Raw genomic sequence first — 21755 nt, 5'->3', positions numbered from 1 at the left:
AGCGGAAGAATAGGAAGTTCGAAAGCAAGATCGTACCTTGTACTGATGAGCCAAACCAAAGGTGTGATGAGCCGAGCCGGAGGTGGGAGCTGGAGCATAGGTGGTCTTATAGACAGAGAAAGAGATTGCAGTTCCATCACCATCTGAAGAACGAGGAGCTGGGATAGCAGCAGTAAAGGCAACGGATGAGCGCTGACTGATCGTATTCCCTGGTCTACGACCACCCTGCGGTCGAGCTGGTCTCCGACCACCCCTGTAGTTTTCTTCGCTTGGTTGGTGTTCCATTCTGTTCTTTGAGACTATGCCTTCAATTCCATTCTTCGTCTCCCTAGTCGCAGTCTTCTTGCTGGCCTCAACCCAACATGAATTTTAGAGTGCCGTGCCGGGGCGATAGGCGCGCCGCAGTCACGCATTCGAGCAAGAGCCTTTGCCTTTCTTCGCTATGTAAATAGAGGGCCGGAATAAGTGCCAGACCCTCAACAAAAGAATGGATTAAGGTGAAAGAGTCTTATTCTCAGGAGACGCTAGGCTTCGGAATTTATCAATTGTCTTTTTTTTTTCGTAACGCTCATCAAGTTCTTGTTTGATCTGCCGCTGTTAGAACACCACAATATTCGTCCTTTTGGGGTTAATGCTCTCAATGGTGAATCGATCATTCGCTATCCTTTGAGTTATGAGAGGACGGAATGGAAGAAAAGTAATGAAACCTGCGATGGCTACTGAATAACCTCCTTTTACTTTATCAATAATAAAGCCTTTTACCTGTGTATTCGTTCGCCAAATCTTGTTCAGTTCCATCCAAGCTCGGTTTTGTCTGAATCTTCGTGGAAGAAGAAGCGGTTCACCAGCCACTACATCTATGGATCCCACCAAATCATTAAACCTGGCGGCTGCTCGCTCTTTGATCAGTGATTCACCGGCCACTAGATCGATGAAGAATCTCTCCAAAATCTGCTCTTTGATCAGTGATTCACCAGCCACTACATCCAGGGATCCCACCTTATTCTCAAACCTGGTGGCTCGGTTGATTGGCACTCCTGTAGGCTCATCTTGCATACAAATTCTGGGGGTCCCAGGTCCTGCATCCACCAAGAACATTTCTTCCCTTAAGCGTAAAACTGCAGATTGTGAGGCGTTTCCACTACATAAGAAAAAACTGGAATTAGATCTTGGAAATGATCGACTCAAATAGATGCTCATCATAAGCTTTTTTTTTCCTCCTCTTCCTATTGATCAGAAGCATCCAGCAGCGCCACGCCAGTAGAAAACCAAAACTCTGTCTGGTCTACGATCAACGGTGGTCTACGATCAGCTTACTCAAATAGGGGCGAAAGCGAGCCTTTGGCTCGCCTTGTTCTGGTGATCTACGACCACCCGTTGGGCGGAAGGACTTTCTTCTTTGCTGCTTAGCCCCAACGACAAACGAACCTACGGGCGGGCATTTTCGGGGAGTAGCCCGCTTCCTTCTTACTTATGTGATGTGAAGTGCTATATGAAAATCAACACCTTTTCTCGATTGGAATACGGATGAGATCCGAGACGCCATCATTGGGGCAAACGATGCAATAGCTTCGGTTAGAGCAAAGCCCAAAATAGCATAACCAAATGATTGTTTAGCCAAAGGTGGGCGCCAAACAAAGGAAAAAATGGACACATACTCGGAGAATAGGAATGTAAGAGAAATTCATATCTTATTTTAATTTACAAGTCTGAATCGGACGTGCCCGCCCCAGTACACATTTCATTAACGCGTGTTAATACGTCAATGAAATATGTACTGTTTCCCCCCTCCTTCTTTATGTCATCCAGCATTTCCAGTAGTATAGACGCATCGAGTGTCTCGTCTGACATCAGCTTAATAGCCCGTAACCATTTGGCATCTGACGGTAGCAGCTGGTCTCCGTAAACACACTGGAAGGTCCCCTTGAGTGCTTCAACTAAGGAGTGCTCAAGCGCCGCTAGAAGATTAGCATAAGTGTTGGCCTGTGTTTGCTTCTTTCTTCTTTTTGGCGGACGCCTCCTTTTAGGAGGGGGACTGGTGGGGGAACCACTCGTACTAGCACTAGCCCTAGTACGAGTACGAGTGGCCAGGGTTTTTGCCTTGTTGGTTTCCATAACCAAAATTTGAAGGCCCATGACCCCGAGACAGATTCCAAGAAAGATATATAGGTTGTTAGACACCGGTAAACCGAAGTACGATAAAAAAGTTAATCTTTCCAGAAGAGACATTCTTGATTGAGAAAAAATGATTCCCTCCAGACAGAAAGAGACTCCTTCCTGTACGAGTAGTGAAGAACTATAGAGAGCTGTGGTTGGTTGTTGACCAACGGAAAGCATGGGAGGTTTTCTTTTTCATTAAGGGCGACTAATTTGACTGACCCTTTCGACAGACTTCTTTGTCCATCTCTATATGAGATTTCTTCTTTCTTCTTCAAAAAAGATAGTTGTAAGAACTTTATGAGACTGAAACCTTCTTTCTTCGATCGGAATACGGATAAGATCAAAGAATACTAAACAGAATCGTTTCACTTCACAACACCGACATCGGGCGCGAGCTCCGACCTAGGCGGAGGGAGCGCGTGCCACTAGACAGATACTAAGATTAGAAAGGACAACGCCCACTACCGTAGAAGCCCGAAGCCCATAAGCAGAAGTGAATTCGCCTAAAACGGGTCTAAACGAGCACCCAAGGGCCTCTGAGACCGAAAAGAAAGCCCTCCAATAAGGAAAGGAAAGAGCAACCAACCTCAAATACAGCCACCACACGGATTTATTAAGAGGACGGTCGAGGTCGAGCCGATCCACTAGGTAGTAGTAGAGGGGGGGGTCCTAGTCCACTTGATCTATTAGCGGAACCATACCGATGGGGAGACCGATACGGCCGGGAGGATACGCATGCCTCCGCCGGCAACGATGTAGGAGCGAGGTTGCTGCTTGATTGAATTCGCTGCCGCCAGCAAGCTCAATGCCTTCCCGAGGAGCGGGTTCTTTCAGTTCCCTCGAGTCGTGATTTAAGCATCTTGGTGGTGAACGAGGTTTGCAAACTACATGTGTTAAGCATATGGTTAGTTCACCTCAATTCGTTGGGCTCTTCGGGGCCCCTTCAGTCGGCTTGCCAATCAACTGAACCGCTTTCCTGAGTCAACGGGGATACAACTCCCATTCTTGCAAACAAAACAGACCGACCTTCTCTCTCTTAAGTCTGTTTCAACAAGCCTCGCTGTTTCAGAGAATGGAAAGCATTTCTCCGTCATAGGCGGCCGAGGGGGCCTTCCTAGAGTAGAGGCGCCTTTTAGATAGAAACTTTATCATATTTGGCCTCGACTTACCTACGATAAATCAAATTCAAGTTCGTATCTCATCTCAAAAAATATCGATGGAAGATTGAGAAAAGCAGGGCAAGTGGGAGATGTTCCACGAGCTACTTGTTTGAAGTCTTTTTCCATATCTAGGTAAGAGAAAGACAGGAGATACTTCCCAAGCATGGGTCTTTGATCGATGGAATGCTTGCTGTCAGCATCTGTTACTGAACATCTTGCTTGAAGCTCTGTTCCCATGTCGGTGTGAGCTGTTTGCTTTTAGCTCTGTTCCTAGCACAAAATCTTTAGCTTTCTTTGCTTTTTCTTTGTCCTTTGCCCTATCAGAATCAGTATCTATTGATAACTGCCTACCATCCAGAAAAAGATAGCTCATAAGCCCTTAAATCGTAAGTATGAAAAATGTTTTAAGGTCTAATAGCCTCCATGGTTTTTTGAATGCGCCGTTAAAAGCGCTTCTATCGCACCTTTCTAGAAAATTTGTTAGCCTTAGCGGCAGTTAATAAGATGTTCCAAGACTGAAATCATGTGATCCGGCTCTCAAGCAGGAAGTATGGTAGATGCCCGAAGAATGGTATCACAGAATAAGGGGATTGTGAAATGGAGACAGAAAGCACAGCCCAAAAGACCTACTGGTCGGTCACCGCTGCCTACGATCCATTCCTGCACGCGAAGTAAGGATAAAATAATTTAGGGGGAAGAAAGCAATCATATTGTATCCCATTGCTTATATAAGTATATCGTGAAAAAAAGAGCAGAGCAGCAAGGGCTGAGAAGAGGGACAGTGGGAGGGCTTGCTTGGAATACGCGCCAGGAGCGGCGCTGTGGTTCGCGCGTTGAGGAAGGGCGTGTGGGCTCGGGTTGGAAAGTCGTCAAGCCCTTAAAGTAAAGAGTCCAGGCAGAAGGAAGTTCTAGCGCTCTTTTCGCTCCCAGGCAAGCATTAAGAGGTTCGAATCCCCTTCAATAGTGCGATCAAGTGCTCGATTGGATTGAGAAGAAGGTCAGTCCTGATCTAATATATTCAATATTTCGTAATATGAGTTGAGCTTCCACTCGTCAAGACAAAGCAAAAAGCTAAGCAAACAACCCTCGGGGGGGTGGGAGATATACCTAACAAGAAAGAGAATAAGGGTAGCGGGCTAGGATAGGAATCAACAATAAAAAACAGCAAAGCTAAACAAGCAAAAAAGAAGGCACTCACTATCGCAAACAAGCAGGGAAAGTGGGAGAGAGGGCATGGTTGAACGGGAATCTCCAACTCACAAATGATCGAGAGAGAAGGGCATTGGCTAAAGGCGTGTTAAGAAGACACTGAAGGTCACACAGGCGTAGATACCGACCAAACGTAGGAATGAATTAGTCTGTGATGGGCTTGGCAGGTGCATGTTTAGGTCTTGGGTTAGTCTGCTTTGGGCCCGAGGATTTTGGCTTTCTGGTGCTGGGCTCAGCCTGATGTGACCTCGTACGTGACCTCCTATTATGGTGAGTTTCATGCAAATCATGTGTGTAATCATTCTGTAAACGAAAATCTTGGGGATTCTTACCTAAATCAACCTCCTCATCCACGCTACTATTGAGGATATCATAGCGGTTAGAGTTGACGTTTGGAACCCCATCCTTTCTGCCCCTATCTCCAGCGGGCGGGATTATAGCGTGATTTTGTTTTAGGCACAGTTTCCATATTCTGCTTCGTCTGAAATCCCACGCGCCACTCCACTGGCCGGTGGTGCTGGTTGGCTGGGCTGTGTTGTTGTATCCGATGGTCTTGCTTTGATAGTGCACTCACCCATTTTGTGGCCAACTTTTCCACACTGGAAACATATTACATGGATACCCTTATCTTCCAAAACTTGAATCATTTTTCTTCCCTTTGAAACAAGGGGTTTCCTAAGGTCCACCTCCACACACATACGAGCGAATTTAGTACGGGTAGCCAGCGATGTGTTAATGTCCAAACGTAGAGGCTTTCCAATGAGTCTCCCAACTTCAAATAGGACTTCCTCATCGTAGTCTTCCACTGGAAATTCCGGTAATCGGATCCATATAGCCGTAGATGAGATCTCTGCCATAGACCACGGATGGAGCTTCCATCTCAGAACGGTTAGGTAATGGGAAAGGAGGACCCGTAACCATTGAAGGGGTGGGAAATCGTAATGAAGCAATGCTTTCTTCAAAGCCTCTATCAAGCATTTAAACAAGAAACCCAGGAAATGGAATGGTCCCACCAACAAGGTAGTTTCAAAGGCCTTTGAAACTATAGCAAGTCGGTCATTTCATCGATTTCCTTTTCCACTCGAAAAGAGAAAGCAGTCTCCCTCGAAAAGGGCCAGTATTCCTATATATTTTCAATCTTTTTGTCCCGTCTTGTTAAGATCTACTGAGACTGTAGCAGCCTACCTAACTGACTAGCTGACTAACTCACCTCCCATACTCTAACCCCCTTGCTCTACGGTAAGGTCATCTCTTTACTCAATTACTGAAGGAATCGTGGGATGGGAATGACTGGAATGAATTCCACTATATCAATAGCAATAATAAAGGAATGGCTGACACAATCAGTAGCCGTTGGCGTTGGAGGAGCAGGAGCAGCTGCGGGCGGTGGTTTAGTTCATTCATTAATAAATATACCCGCCGGTCAATACGGGACGTCGGTTTCATTCCTTCTATTCAACATATAGAGTATGCTGGTTAGCTCATCTGGTAGCTCGCCTTCTTCTTCTTCTATAGTTCTAGCTAGCTGGTTGCCGCGACATAAGGAAAACGTTCAGAATGGGTAGTTTTTGAGGATTTCTACTTTGATGGGGATTTAGGGATAAGACATGCACATGAATAAGCAGAAGCAATCGCGGAATAAGCAGAATACTCAATAGCATTGGAAAAAGTACCAACATAATACCAATTCAGGAATACGAATACGGAATAATAACAACAACATACTAATTAGAGGGTGAAGTAGTAGCTAATCACTAATCAAATAATAGGGAGAAGGAAATCACGGAAAATAATCATAATAGTAAACCAGAGTCACCGGTTGGCGGGAGTTCCAACTTCCAAAAGAGGAAGGTACAATCCATCAAATTGATTCATGAGAGGGAGGTGGAATCTTTCCTGTAGTAGTTGGAGTTGGAGGTAGTACGACGTTAGGAGCTTGGGGGGGTGGAGGGCGACGAAGGAGGAAGTAGTTGGGGAGCTTGAAGGGGTCGCCTTTTTAGGTATGGCATGGGAAGGTTTAGGGAAGGGATCTTATGGCTAGATATTTGATTGTACGGGATTAAAAATTCCTTTCGGTAACCAGGCAATGATGCCAAATTTCCTACGTTTGAAGGTAATATTAGTAATGGACCACAAACGGTATCTAGGCTCAAAGCAAGGCGACACCTCTCTAAATCTTCCTGCTTTGGGGCAGAATCAAGTACCAAATGATGATTTGACTCGGAAGCATCTCAGAAAGCCCAGGCATCTCAATATTCAATTCCAATGATCTCAGCGAGTTGGTCAGAAAGAGGCCTTGCCCTCATAGGCTCTGTTGAGGAGTCGGGAGTTTATGCCCAAGTTGCTTCTGAAGAAAGAAGAACGGGTCTTAGCCGATAGGTTGTCTTGTGAAATGTTCATTTCTTTATTAATGGTACGGCGCTTCCCTTAGATACCTTCTAGCAGGCCTTAACGCCTTTCTCTCTCAGATTCAATGTGGAAAATTCGTTTTGGTTAGAACAAGAAGAGGAAGCGGAGAAAAGTAGCCGGATCATCTATTGAAGTATAGCCTCTTAAGCCGCCCTCCTCATCATATTGAGTTGGCGTGGACTCATAACAACAAGGCTTGCTCCTTGGCGGGCGCGAGGAAGAAGTCTGCTCCGGGCTGTGCCTTTAGGGTCTCGTTTATAAGAATTCTTTCTTCATTCTTGGCTAGTGGGTCACTTGGAGAAGGTCGAGCAACTTATTCTATTGAATGGGCATCTGGTTCCTGTGCTGAAGACATCCCCTTTCTTAGAATCGGGCACGGGACCCCGAATAGACCATTGAGTGGACCATCCTCTTCTTCTGGTTTAGGAAGATCTTTTCTTGCCATTGAAAGTACACCCTTGGGAACACCTAGACATCCACCAGTCAGTAATGCTGGACACCTTGACGAATCCACACATTTGGCAATGCTCGTTTATGGATGAGACCGGGAGGGTTTGGAAGATCATCAATATCACTCAACCCTCGCAGGCAACTTTTAGGTTCACCACGAACTGACATAGCTCAAAACTCAAATACGAATCAGCCTCAAGCAGGCATGCACCAGGGAAGACGAAAGAAAGGTCTACTCGCTTCCTCATCAAGGGCAACGAATTCTCTCAACAGCAGCTCCATGGCGACCATCTTAGTCACTCTTTCCGACCCGCTCAGCCACCTTTCCGACTTGATTAGTTCGTCATTCAAAGTAAGATTCCTGTTCTTCTATAATGCCATTCTTTGATGAGAATGAGGCATTCAAGCATCTCAACTCGTACCGATCAATGAAAATAGTAACTACTTGGTTGGTCCAAAGCCCCAAATCTGAACAAGATCTCTGGCTCTAATGCTACTATGGCTCCAAGGGGCGTCTATGAGTGCAATTCGGTTGATGCTCTTTTTTACGCTGTTTCATCAGTTACGCTCTGGTGGCCGGTGATCAAGCGAGCATCATGGCTCTTGCTCTACCTGCTCCTAGGCAAAGGGACTGGTTGTGTCTTATCCGGACCCTGTGAACCTCAAGCTCAGCTATTTTATTTCATCAAGCTAGCGATGAAAGTCGAAAAGGAACTACGGGACTGACCCTGGTACTATCAACAGCCAATTCCCATTCATTCCTCGGTCAGCGATATCAATCATCAGAATCGGAATCTGTCTCCATTGACAATGCAGGTCATGTTAAAGGTGTAGCCTAGGTATTCTATTAATAACTTGATCCGAACAGTAGGATGCTGGGAGGTGCTTGAAGCAGTAAGACACTCTCGCCTCACTGACACCAAAACTTTTGACTGACTAAAAGAAACGGGAGTTCGTCTCGTCCATCAGGTACTGGGGTACTTTTTTTCGCATTTTTTCATTAAAAGGACCAGCAGATAGGCTTTGTGGTCACTAATATTAACTTACTTCCCGGTCTTAGTGGGTGGAATGCCCTAAATCTAGTCATGAATTGGGGCTAAACGGGCTCCTCAAGCAGGTCGTAGGTTCGACTCTTTTTAACAGGCGTACTCACAGGAGCTGCTCCTTATTCATCAGTTGAAAGAAAAGGGAAGCTTTCTCTCGAGTGGACAGACAGGCATACTTGCAAGACTCGGTCCTGCGGTAAGACATGAGATAGGATCGACCCGGTTACTATTTCTATAAAGGCTGGATTGATGGGAGAAAGGTCCCTATTCGAAGGCTCAGCATCTTCATTCACTACGAGGCCATTGTTAATACGTAGATAATAGAAGTGGTGGCAGCTTTCCCTCGATTCAATGGATAATCGCTAATCATGCTCTTCCCTTTTGGCTATCCACAACTCTATTCTCATTTGATAGGGCGGGGTTTCCACGTTAGCCTTGTCGCTTGAATCTGTTATGCTCTCATCCCAAACAGAATTTCCCAACAGCCCGAAAGGTTGGTTCTCTCTATCGGAGGGGAATAGCCTCTTTCAAGCTTTCTCAGGTTGCTTCTCTCAGGCTGGGGGGAAGAGAGAGTGGTCGAGCTGATCGTAGAGCACCGTTGTGCGTTAGCATGCTTTGACGCGGGAGCGCGCAACTAGGTTGCGCGCGCCTTACTCATAATTGGGCTCATGGAGTTGCTTGCTTGTTCTGGTGATCTACGACCACCCTTTGTGTTGTAGTAGGGCCGTTGCTTGTTTGGTTTTATTCGCTCCGGAGTTTGCTGGGAGTTGTTTGCCTCCTGGGCGCTGCTCCGCTATGCGCTATTCATGGTGCTACTGTAGAGAAGACTGAATTCGAAGATGGTTACATTCCGTGCTTTTGCTTTTCACCGCTGAAGAGACCTATGGGTCACTGCTAACCGCTTCTGGTCCCAAAGATTCGGGCTTGCTATTTCCGTTGGTTACATCTCTGAATATTTTTTGTGCCAGTGACCGGTTTATGGATGAGTGCTCTTGGAGTAGTCGGTCTAGCTCTGAACCTACGTGCCTATGGCTTCGTTTCGCAGGAAATCCGTGCAGCGGAAGATCCTGAAATTGAGACTTTCTTTTATACACCATTCATCTTCTCTTAAACGAAGGTATTCGTGCTTGGATGGCGGCTCAGAATCAGCCTCATGAAAACAATTCCCTGAGGCGCTGTCAAGCAGTGGAAACGCTCTTTAATGGAACTTTAGCTTTAGCTGGTCGTGACCAAGAAACCACCGGTTTCGCTTGGTGGCCGGGAATGCCCGACAACTCAATTTGTCCGGTAAACTACTCGGGGCTCACGTAGCCCATGCCGGATTAATCGTATTCTGGGCCGGAGCAATGAACCTATTTGTTGTGGCTCATTTCGTGTACCAGAGAAGCCTATATATGTTTTATGAACAAGGATTGATTTGACTTCCCCATCTAGCTACTGACGGTTGGGGGGTAGATCCTGGTGGGGAAGTTATAGATACCTTTCCATACTTTGTATCTGGAGTACTTCACAACATTTCCTCTGCAGTCTTAGGCTTTGGCGGTATTTATCATGCACTTCTCGGACCTGAGACTGAAGAAAAATCCTTTCCATTCTTCGGTTATGTATAGAAAGATAGAAAGAAAATGACAAGTATTCACTTAATCTTGTTAGGTATAGGTGCTTTTCTCCTAGTGCTCAAGGCTCTTGATTTTTGAGGCGTATATGATACCTGGGCTCCCATGGGGGGATATGTCAGAAAAATGACCAACCTGACCCTTAGCCCAAGTGTTATATTTGGTTATTCACTTTAATCCCCCTTTCCCTTGGGGGAGAAGGATGGATTGCTAGTGTGGACGATTTATAAGATATACTTGTAATAAGAGATCATTGGAGGACATGTATGGTTAGGTTCCATTTGTATACTTGGTGGAACCTGGCATATCTTAACCAAACCCTTTGTTTGCATGGGCTCCCCGCGCATTTGTATGGTCTGGAGAAGCTTACTTGTCTTATAGTTTAAAGACTTTATCTGTCTTTGGTTTCATTGCTTGTTGTTTCGTCTGGTTCAATACGCTTATCCCAGTGAGTTTGACGGGCCCACTGGCCCAGAAGCTTCTCAAGCTCAAGCATTTACTTTTCTAGTTAGAGACCAACGTCTTGGGGCTAACGTGGGATCCGCTCAAGGACCTACTGGTTTAGGTAACTATTTCATGCGTTCCCCAGGTCATTTTTTGATTTGAGGAGAAAGAATGCGCTTTTCAAAAATGGTCGGAAGAAATGCACCGGGTTTCAATTCGATTTCCGGCTGGCTGGTTTTGATGCAAAAAAGACAAAACGGGATTGGATTTCCACTCATAAGGAAGGAAGGTTAGATACCTTTGACAGGGTTGTATTTTTGGTTGAAATGGGATGGTGTTCAAACTCCCGAGATGCAGTCTAGACAGCGGGCCCTCCCCTTTCTGACTGGACTGACTCGGGGAAGGGTCAATCTCCTCCGGAGCATGCTTCACAGCCACTCATTCGTCCTGACGAAAGGTATACGAATCTCTCTCTCAGCGATTCCTTTCTCCGCTAATCACCCCTTCCCAACCAGCCCGCCCGATCGATCTTGTAAGATCGGCGAATTCATAGGGGTTAATCTGGTCTGAAGTTGTCGGAACGAATCGTTTGCTTTATCGAACAAAGCTTTATTAGGGGGTCTTGGTTGGCCCCCTATTTTCAACCATTACAGCTGGCGTCGACCAGCTTTGCGATACGGACGGACACGAAGAAGAACGCAGGCAGCGGAAATGCAAAAGAGAAGAGCAAAGATTCCCGACCCAGAGCATGTTATTGACTCAACCACAAATCTGTTGAATGAAGGTAGCTTGCTTACTCTCAGCCACTAGTTAGAAGGAAATCCCTTGACTTCGCTTATGCTCAGTCAAGTGAGGCGGGCTAAGATTCCATTCGAAGTAACGTAACAGGATTCGATGTTGCACCATCTTCAACTCTTCTCGGGATCCGGAGTTTTTCGAGAAAAGGTCCCATCCTTCAATATCATGATTGGGTCGACCAGGCCAGATCATGAGTGAAATATCATGATCGGGTCGACCAGGTCAGGCCCGATCATGAGTGAATAGAAAATCGAAAACGTACATAGCTGTTCCAGCGGAAATACTTGGAATAATTCTACCACTTCTACTAGGAGTAGCCTTTTTAGTGCTAGCTGAACGTAAAGTAATGGCTTTTGTGCAACGTCGAAAGGGTCCTGATGTAGTGGGATCGTTCGGATTGTTACAACCTCTAGCAGATGGTTCGAAATTGATTCTAAAAGAACCTATTTCACCAAGTAGTGCTAATTTCTCCCTTTTTAGAATGGCTCCAGTGGCTACATTTATGTTAAGTCTGGTCGCTCGGGCCGTTGTACCTTTTGATTATGGTATGGTATTGTCAGATCCGAACATAGGGCTACTTTATTTGTTTGCCATATCTTCGCTAGGTGTTTATGGAATTATTATAGCAGGTCGGTCTAGTAATTAGGGGGGCGGCCGTTCGGTCGCCTATGATACTAGGACCAATGGGTCAAAAATGGGTTTGTGCCGCGGGTGTTGAACGATCTACTCTACACAGGTGTGGGCTTACAGGGCTAGGGCTCATAAACCCTTTCTTTCATTCATCAATAGGGCCCTGGTCGGTCACTTTTCCGGGCCGGGATCGAGAAGTGGAAGTCATAAAAAAGAGATGTTTCTCTTCGCACCTCAGATCAAGAGGAAGGGTAGCTTGTCAAGCTGGCCTATATGTTAAAAAAAAAATAAATAAAAGATATAAAAAAAAAGATTCGCTGTCTTTTAACCGGCTGTTCTTCTTTGTCAACGCTACTAAGGACCTATAGCCTACTTTACTTATGAAAGAGGGTTATTCAAAAAGGAAAAGGCGCTACTGACCCCGTATTATCAATTAGAAGTAAGCTGCTGAGTTAGCCTAGCCTACCCTACTATGGTATAGTATAGTATAGTAGGCGAGCGAGTTAGCGAAGACGCTTAGGCTAATAGAGAAGAGAGCGTCGGTGCGTAGCCTTCATTCTACTACGCTACGCAAAGGTTACGAAGTCACTTAGCTCGACGTTAGGAGAGTCAAGGGGGAACGCCATACCTACATAGAAGAACCGCTGTTCGCTGACTTTCTAAGGTCTAACCTTTCGCTCCCCTACTGAAAAGGGGCAAAGCCGCTTCGCACCACTGATAGACTACTACAGATTCCATTCAAAAGGCGCTACTTAGTTTCGCAAGCCTTTGTCATTGTCAGTCAACTAAGTAGGGCCTGAGGCCCCCTGCGAATCCGTAAATCTGAGGAGCATGCCGCAAAAAAAAAGGATGGTCCCCCCGGAACGGAACAAAAAAAAGAAGTACCCCCCATCATGGTGAACCTCTCCTTGTGATCGGGATGAGGTAGATGCCTCCCAGCCGGGGGGCGGATCGAATCGGAGTTTCCTTAGGTAGCCACCGACCTACAGTTATCCTTAAACTTCCGTGCTTGGTGGAGAAGAAGCGAACAAAGGTACGCTCGCTTGCTGTCTTGTTCTCTGCCGCGAACTGGGATCGCTCGCCAGCTAGGTCAGATTGGAGCAACATTGTATGAGAACATATTACCCATCTTCGGGGACAAGGGGCGGAACGACCTCTCGATCTACTTACTGCAGCCCAGGCTTATTTAACGTCGTCTAGGCGTTCCCTGTTGCTCCGATCTCCCCTACGCCTAGGACGTTGTCTGGGCCAAGAGCCATAGTTAGTTGCTGTTTCCATTTGGTTGTTTTTTCTCGTTGTTGATACCGGCAAGACCCAGCCAGATGATGTCTGCTGGTTGGTAGTGAGAGGACTCTTAGTACCCGCATACCCAAAAGGGGGCGCTGGTTAAAAAACAATCATTTGATTTTGTTTCTTGCTCTCCCTTAGCAGCGGGAAAGGAGTCTATCTATCTGCCTAGCTTTGGTAGATTTCCCCCAACGCAATCCACAAACTGAAATTCCACGAATCCCTTGGTGGATAAGTCCGACGACTCAGCAGCAGTGCGGAATTGAGTTTCTCGTCCGGTGGATCTGATCTATAGTTAGGGGGCAATACATACCAAAAGGTTCGAAGAAGGAACGCGCATAAGAGTATATAACCAACCCACCCTTCTGTATAACCTATTCACATTAGTGAAGCGGCTGGATGCATAAGGGAAATGCACGTTTGTGAGACCGGATGCATAGGGGAGTCAACCTACGAGCACGGAAGAGCGTGGGTACCGCTGACTGTGGTAAGATTCTTAGCCCTGTTGATGACTCCATCTAAAATACAATAGGGACAGCCGTTTCCGGCTGCTCGTTTCGTATCTTGAAGAAAGTAGGCCTGTCGGCGGTCGGGTCAATAATAGCTATGCTATTGACCGACCTCCGCCCGATCCCGAATGCGGGCGGGATTAGATCGTGGTCGATGATACGGTCGAAAAGACCAGCGAGCGAGATGGTTTTTAATAGTACGTCACTCCCTATCATTGCCTTATGAGTTCTAACATCCTACAATCGTACCGATGTCTACTAAAACCTACGGGCGGGTGCTCCGCAACAGCGGCAGTAGTGAACATTGCTACTAAAGAAGGGAGAGGGGAGCCTCTACCGCGGTTAGGTTCCCTCGCTACTCTAGTTTTTGGTATATGCGTTCCGGGAGTGTCCAATTCCCTTGAATCGTACTACCGGTTGTCCCACCGGGAGGGAGGTTGTGTATCGCCAGATGTCCAATCCCATAGTATCTGGATTCGTAATACCGAACCCTCTATATTTGCACGATCGCGCATGGGCTCGTAGGAAGCGAACTCATAGTAAGCAAGAGGGCCGGGAAGGAGGGAGCGGGAACCAGAAAGATTCCTACGACGAACCCGAGCCCCCCGATGAACGAAATAGACCTTTCTCTACTGTATAAGCACCGGCCGTCATCGGTAAACGACGCTCCGGTCGGGACGAGCGAAGAAAACCCCTAACCAGCGAAGAACCAAGCAAGTCCTTCCGCGAAGAAGGACTTGCTTTCTTCGTTTGGTTTTCCTGATCGTAGACCACCCTCACTCTCTCTCAAACTTAAATTTGATCAAATTTAAAACTCCCCATCCGTTTCTTGATTCGATACCAGTCGTGATTCCCTACCCACTTCGGTCGAGGTGCCCACATTTGATACTCATCTCGAATTTCCGCTTGGGATGTCGAGTGAGACAGAAATGAGGGAAGGGCTTGACCACCGCCTGACATGGTTAGATCGCCCGCCTCGCCCGATGATCTATCTGCAAATTCGTTGGTTGATCCATCCGCTCATCCCTCCTCAGAAGGGAATGATGTCCAGAGAAAGCCAGTCTGGCGACTTCCACCGTACCACCGTTCATTGGGTGGATCAAACCATCCGTTCCTGGATCCGATACTAGCTTTTCACATTCAATAAAATGACTTGCCGAATCAAGATCTTCTTTTCCTCCTAAATCCACTCCAGACAGAATCGGTTTTTCGCCGGACACCACTGCTCAAATGGGAGCTGTCCCACCGACAGTTGAGCTACTCGCGACCAGGGAGGGATGACCCACCTAACGAATTCACGTTTTCCGAAAGGAAAAAGCAGGGTTCCAAACCTACCCGTTGGCAGGAGATGTTGAAGTAGCGCATGAAGTAGTCTCTATCCCCCGGTCGGAGCTGCAACAAGCGAGGGAACTCATTTGAATTAGGTAATTGAGTGAATGCAATCTTTGCTTTAGTGCTCCTTCTATTCCAACTGGCATAGCAAACTAAATACCGGCCGGAAGGCTTCCGAAATGTCGAGCAAGCCATTATTAGCCTTAACGAATAATTGGATCTTCTTCGGGTGGAAGGAAGCCGGAGGTAGGGATGGTTTGGAGGAATTCTTGGGACAGATGGAGGACCACCCCTTGCCATAATTGATCGGATTCGGGATGGAAGCTGTATTAGGGAAATGAATCCACTGGTGGGGAGGCGACTAAAAACTGAAAATTTCCATATAGGGTGCTTCCCCTGCCGCCTTCCGACAGACGCTATTGGCTTTTATCCCGCCGATGCGGGAATACGACAGACTTGCTCATGCTGGGACAAGACGACTTCTGGGAACACGTACAGAGCTTTCAACTGCCTTTCATAGCCTTGAGTGGCGAATCAATTCTGAAGTCGGTTGCCTGAACCAGTTCTCGAATGCATTTCAAGGCTGAGGGGGGAGAAGCTGATCCCGGGACGCATGGACTATCTATTAGTTGGTTTCCGGCTCCTGGATTGCGAGGGTAGTCAATTGAATCATGCCTTGGAAGAAGCAACTCCCTTTCATAAATAGCAGGTCGGCTGGAAAGAAGATCCCGGAACGCGGCCGGCCTCTGACCCCAAAGCTTTAGTACCGCCCACCCAGTCGCCAATCCCGTCTTTTATCCGCCTTTCCTTATTCCAGCAATGTCAATCGACAGGGAGGAATCCACTCTGTAATCCATGCCGATCCGGGAGAGGGAAATGGAAAACGCGGATAGACGAGTCTTTCTTCTCCCTGAACATCGGGATCATTGGTTGAGAGTTCAGGGTGAGAACATGTTTACTGCCAACAGAGAATGAGATGTCTGTTTCCCGGGGGTTGGGACTCCACTTCTACTTCTTCGCCAGATATATTGCGATCTGCGACAGGCAGATCACTTCACCATTCGGCCCATCAAGAGAGTCATATCCTAAACCAAACCTATCAGGGTTTTATCGCCTCCCTCATCCGAAGGCATCGTAACATATGTATCAACGATTCCATAAAAGGAGAGGAAATTGGATCCATCCCTGGAGGCATAGGCATAGACGGAGAAAGCAGAAGCATAGGGAGAGGTTGAAGCAGGAGCAAAGGAGGGGATTGAATGAGGGATGCATCTTCTGAACTGCTTGAGAGCTGGAAGATTGGGATATCCCGACTTATACCCGCTTTTAAAGGTAAGATATCGACCTTTGATGGGGAGGGCGGAGCGGATAAGAAATGAATGCAAGCTTTATCCCCTTCTTTATGCAACTCTTCTTCTCAGATACAGATCGGCTGGACTAGTGCCTTTTGGGGGATATTACTGAAATGCCCCTCCCTATTTTCATCTCTTTTCTTCAATATCCGTTCATCAGTCTTTTGGGGAGGGAAGAGAATCGAGCATGGCTCAGTCGTTATCCGGGATCCGGGCGAGACGAGGAGAAGAAAGAAACGTTGGTTCAGGCAGTTAGAGTAGCGATGGAGGAATTCGATCAAGCTTCTCCTCCTTCCAAACCATCTGTTCTTGGATCCGATTGCCATTAGGATCGGGATCTCTTTCTCCTCCTTCCCCCTCTACTCTAAGGCTCTCCCTCTCCTCAGTACTGCCTTTTTCCGGGGTTTGTACGACTACAACATACTACCTCAGAAACTAAACTAATCCACCTTCATAATCAATCTGCCTTATCTATCTTTCTAATAAGCCCCTTTCTTTATATTATAGGTGAGGGTGCGCAGGAGCGCTCACGTTTTTCAGCTCTGGTGAGAAGCTTTAAGAGATAGGGGCTTCGCCGCCTTTCCTTATGGCATAACAAGAGCAAGGAATGGGAAGGATAAGGCTTTGTAAAAACCTGGATTCTCTTTTTTTCAACCAGCCTTGGAAGCAGTCTGATTTTCCCTGCCCGGAGAAAGATAAACCATTGAATGGGGAGGACGAGACTCTTTGATCTCGGTTAACCGGAGATATCAGTGAATATCGTACGACCGCCGCCATTCAAGATAAGCGGCTCGGCTTACTAATTGAAAGCTAGGCTTACTAATTGAAAATTGCATTATAGCCAGCCAAGCCGTGAGCTACTCCCTACCCATAGAAAGAGGTTTTCGAATTAGTGATAGAGGCGCCTTTACCTGTGTGCATATGGATAGCACCCTTTTAGGTTAGGTAGGGAGTTGTTAACGCAATAGTAGACTCGACTTGTCGATGGAGATGTACCTTGTGGGGGGGCAGCCGAGAACAATTCAGATAGTTCAATGCCCGGGTTGCCAGCAGTCTCGGAAAGAGTTGGTTCAGCTATGCCCATCTCTACCTCTCGCCCAGATGAAGATCCTTGGATAGAAGATATCAATGCGCCATTCTCGAAAACAAACTTTCTTCGTTATCATAATAAAAGCAGCAGCTTTCAACTCTTTTCCCGGGTGGATTGATAGGGCTTATACCGCTCCGTGGGCCTCTTAGCAAACTCAAATGCCCCGCGAATGAGCCAGTGAATGAACCGACGATGAAAGGGTCAGTCGATCCAACGTTTTCAACCCACCCCTCAGTAAGGGCCTGCCATAAGCAAGCACGAAAGAAAAGAAGGCAACCAGGAGAAGCAGCGAAGAAAGAGCTCGCGCGTAACTAGCAAAACAAAGCACTCAACCATAGGGTAGCAACTAAACTAAAGGAAGATGGTCGTATATAAGGACAGGTCCTGGAATCAGTCAGTCAATAGTGGAAAGGAGAAACTGCTCAGCTTGCCCCGGTCCCTTAAGGTTTTACAGGTTTGAGCAACCAGGGAACGGAACCTTTCGCGGCCTCTTTCGAACGAGCTAACTCCTCCCTTTTAGCGCTCTCTCTACGCGTGATCCGGGAATACCACCTATCTCTATCTATGGAAGGAACTGCTTGGCACCCTGCCACTTCTGTTCTGGCCTAGCCCTCTTTGCTTTTCAGCTTGGCACGTTTAAAGAAGTTGCCTAAACTAAGTGTACAAAGTGGCATAAAGTGATTCTTTTCGGGGTTGGCTTTTACGAAAGGAAGTGAGTGGAAAGCCTCATTTTTGGCTCAAAAAGTGTAAAAACCAAGTGCACGAGTAGATGAAAACAGATTCAAAACAGATTGAAATGAGTGTGCTAGTGCGCTTATGTCAGGTTGCTTTCGTTAGCGTGGTATAGGGGAGCTTTCCAAGCGTGGCATTGAGGGTTGCGGGGCATGTAGCTTCTTTTGGAGGGCATGCGGTGAAGAGCGCTTCCTTGCCCACTACTTTTAGCTTAGCTGCGTTAGCCTGCCATTCCGAATCTTCCTTTTTTCTTGGGTTTTGGTAAAAGCTGAATCCGCTGGTTCAGGAATAGATGCTTCCTTCCGTGCCTTCCTTGGCAGTAGACAAGACTTCATCTGCTTTAGTGGCAGCTGCGTCTGTTTCGGCTTCTGATTTTGATTTAGATGTGGGTTGGGATATTGATACGTCGTCGGAGTTCGCTTGTGAAACAGCTTCTACTGAAGCTTATGCGTCTGTTGATGCAGATTCGTTTTATCTAGGACCTCTTGCTTTAGCTGCTACTTCAGAGTCTTTTGGTTCGGAAGAAACAGGAGCTCCTAGCTCGGGATAAACGGGAACTGCCGGCTAATCGTATGCCGGTGAATCAGATGTTGGATATTCGGGGCGAATCATATGTTGGTTGCCCGCGTAACCATGAATAAAGCGAATTGGTAACCGTCCTTTTTCGACATAATTCAGCTCTGCATCTAGGCGGAGTTCTTCTAATAAAGCGAACAACAATTGTACGACCAAAGCACCCAGCCAGAACTAGGCGCGAAAGCAGCCAAGCAGAGAGAAGGAGCGGATGGATTAGTTCTGTCCCCTCTTTGGAACTGAAATCGATTCATGATGGCGACTCCTACTTCTTGTGTGTGACTTAACTATAACCATATGCTTAACACAGGCCTCTTGTATCTATTTCTTGCTTAATGCTTGCACCTCTCCAAATCACAGGAGTACATTAAAAGAGTCCATCCCTCGTGCCCAATACCCATTGGTCACTTCGCTCGCTTTACTGAAACTCCTGGAGAGACTTTTCCTTTTTGCCTTTAGCCCCTTCGCTACGCTACGGTGCGCCCTCCTCTGTCCACGCTTCGCTTACCGCTTCTAAGTAAGAAGTAGTTACACTGTCCTGCTCCCAATACAATATCCATACGATCAGAAGTCTCTTTAAAGTCAGTCCTGATTTGGTAATTGCGTAAGTGATGACCGAAATCACTTATGCGTTCATCCCTAAGTAGATTAGGTCCTCAAAACCAATGGCCCTTTACCAATAAACGGTAGCTGGAAACGGTTGTTCTCGGTATACCCGAGGCGGGAGCGTATATGTTTTGCGGTTTAGCCGACCAGCTCTTGTCCAGTAGCCATTCTGCGTGGAGCGTAGGACCTAGAAGAACAGGATATGAACCACATAAACAAATCTTAATGCATAAGTACAAGACGGCGGTCATCGATGCCTGTAAATCGGATGGCGTGCTGCCTTAACCTTCGGGGTTAGGGAAGTCTTTGAAATTGCATAAGAGAGGAACTGTTACCTGGATCAATGAGCGATCCTCAAAAAAACAAGCCTCAGTGAAACAAAACAAGGAAAAAAAAGAACATGAAAACAAGAAGTGCGAAAAAAAGGTATGGAGTGGGGGGAAACACAAACATTATGAGCATGAGCGTAACGAACGGAATGAACTTATCGAATGGAATTCTTATTATTGGGAGCTTAACTACTATTAGGAGGTGGTCCATTCCAGTCCTATTCCTCGCGATTATAGTTTTATTTTGTTATCAAGTTTGTCTGAAAATCGGAATTTTTAATTATTTTATATTTATACTTTCCAAGACTAGCTTCGCTCTAGGGAGTCGAGCCCTCTGCCTTCTATTAGTAAAATTGACGGGCTGCTCAGGAGGGATGGCTCTTTTGGTGTGTAGCGCCTGTAAGGCACTCATCCACTGGGATGAAATGGTCTTGTCGCAGCTAATATTGTTGATGGAAAATCCTCATGCCGGTTCCCCCGAAGCTGGGCCGTCCAACCAAGCCTCCTCTTCTTCTACCCTTACGCTCCAAGAAGCAATCCAAAATAAAAAAGAGGCGATAAGAGCTCTTATCATCGATAAAATTGTTTTATATCTGGATGCTTATGAAAATGAAATAAGATACGAATTTCCCCGAGTCGGGAACGAGATAGGCACTAGCCGCTTTATTGAGAATTTTACAAAAATGGTTGTAAGCGACTACGGCTTCGAGGACCCCTCTCATTCGCTTCCCAGCCTGAGAACATTTCATCGTGTAATAAAGGACGACCTCTCTTTCTTAGAGAACGAACCCTCGTACAACAATAATGTACTTTACTCCAATTTAAGGGTTCTTCTGAAAGATCAACGCTAGCCTATGACACCTGCCAATGATACGAAGAGCTAGCTTTGCTACCCTGGCTCAGAGAAAGGTCTACTTGCTTGCTATAGAAGGTGACCCTTTATTGAGAAAAGAAAGTCTCAATGCTATCTTCAAAAGTCTTTGATTTCTATTGCCATCATTCGGGGTTTTGGATGTAAGAAGCCCCTAACGCGGTCGAGGGCAGCTATCCGAAAGGAAAGCGGGTAGATTATTAATAGTGCGTTAGGTACTGCTAGTATTGATTTTTTGGATGAGTGGATGTTCGTATGAGTTGGTAATGGGTTTGTTTATGAGCGTACTATATTAATACCAAAACCCTTCCTCTTTGATTACGGGGGCCTTCTGAGCCTGTTACTCACAGTATGAGCCTGTTACAGGAAGTGGGATTTCTCTTCTTTCTTTTTTTCTTCTAGTAGCTCAGCGGTAGAGCGGGTCGGCTGTTAACTGACTGGTCGTAGGTTCGAATCCTACTTAGGAAAATGTTCGAGTTTCTTGTTCATGACGCTCTCTTCTTGCTATCGTATCTCTAAAAGGAAGGAAGGAAAAGAGAAGTGGAAAAGAAAAGGGGGGGACATAAAACCAAAGCCCTGAAAATTCCCAATAAGGGATACAAGATAACAGACTATAAGGAAGCCTCCAAAACAACATCAAGAAGGTCTATAAGAAAATAAGCCTAATCTGTCAAAAAGCGAAGCTTGAGAGCAAGATTCTGGGAGAGCAAATTCTGACCAATAAAAAATTGTACCCGTGTGAGAGTGAGCCTCAAAAGCAAGCCTATCTGCAACTGCATTCCCCTCCCTGTAGGCATGCTGAATCTTCATGGCAGGAGATAGAAGAAGCTGACATTGATTGATAATCTAGGATATAGCCCAAGGAGTGCTGATATGAGAGAGCATAACTTGAACAAGCATCTTAGAATCACTTTCAATGAAATTAGGAGAGATGTTATGATCTGAACAAAACCCAAGAAGGAGAGCTTTGGCCTCAGCAACCATATTAGAGCCAACTCCAAAATTGGCAGATAAGGCTAAAATAATATCCCCCAAGCTATTTATGAGAATTCCCCCTCCAGTGGCCATATTATCAATGCAGGAACCATCAATGTTGAGCTTAATCTGGTCACCTTCAGGAGGGATCCATCTAATCCATTTACCTCTGCGAGT

The 21755-nt window shown here is 46.3% G+C and overlaps 3 protein-coding genes and 1 non-coding gene across 4 annotated transcripts; 2 read left to right on the top strand and 2 right to left on the bottom strand.

Annotated features, from left to right (window-relative positions):
* Positions 1 to 495: 495 nt before the first annotated feature.
* On the bottom strand, positions 496 to 2367 carry LOC122071014 (ribosomal protein S1, mitochondrial-like). The gene has a single exon (XM_042635284.1). It carries the CDS (start codon positions 1201 to 1203, stop codon positions 598 to 600), a length of 606 nt encoding a protein of 201 aa, XP_042491218.1. The 5' UTR covers positions 1204 to 2367; the 3' UTR covers positions 496 to 597.
* Positions 2368 to 10358: 7991 nt separating this feature from the next.
* On the top strand, positions 10359 to 12330 carry LOC122071021 (NADH-ubiquinone oxidoreductase chain 1). The gene has a single exon (XM_042635290.1). It carries the CDS (start codon positions 11639 to 11641, stop codon positions 11936 to 11938), a length of 300 nt encoding a protein of 99 aa, XP_042491224.1. The 5' UTR covers positions 10359 to 11638; the 3' UTR covers positions 11939 to 12330.
* A 483-nt stretch (positions 12331 to 12813) lies between these two features.
* Positions 12814 to 15245, bottom strand: LOC122071023. Its single transcript, XM_042635292.1, is given in 5 exon segments — positions 12814 to 13101; positions 13103 to 13147; positions 13228 to 13304; positions 13416 to 13583; positions 15005 to 15245. Coding segments are annotated over 5 exon segments (819 nt in total).
* Positions 15246 to 20996: 5751 nt separating this feature from the next.
* On the top strand, positions 20997 to 21071 carry TRNAN-GUU. The gene has a single exon. It is a non-coding gene; the product is annotated as a tRNA-Asn (tRNA).
* The last annotated feature ends 684 nt before the right edge of the window (positions 21072 to 21755 follow it).

The sequence above is a fragment of the Macadamia integrifolia genome, unplaced genomic scaffold (genome assembly GCF_013358625.1).
Source record: "Macadamia integrifolia cultivar HAES 741 unplaced genomic scaffold, SCU_Mint_v3 scaffold_173A, whole genome shotgun sequence".
Classification (NCBI taxonomy): domain Eukaryota; kingdom Viridiplantae; phylum Streptophyta; class Magnoliopsida; order Proteales; family Proteaceae; genus Macadamia; species Macadamia integrifolia.
This window is presented reverse-complemented; position numbering and strand designations above follow the sequence as displayed.

Coding starts and splice junctions, on each gene's coding strand:
- LOC122071014 (XM_042635284.1), bottom strand. CDS start 1,203: ATGATGAGCATCTATTTGAGTCGATCATTTCCAAGATCTAATTCCAGT.
- LOC122071021 (XM_042635290.1), top strand. CDS start 11,639: ATGGCTTTTGTGCAACGTCGAAAGGGTCCTGATGTAGTGGGATCGTTC.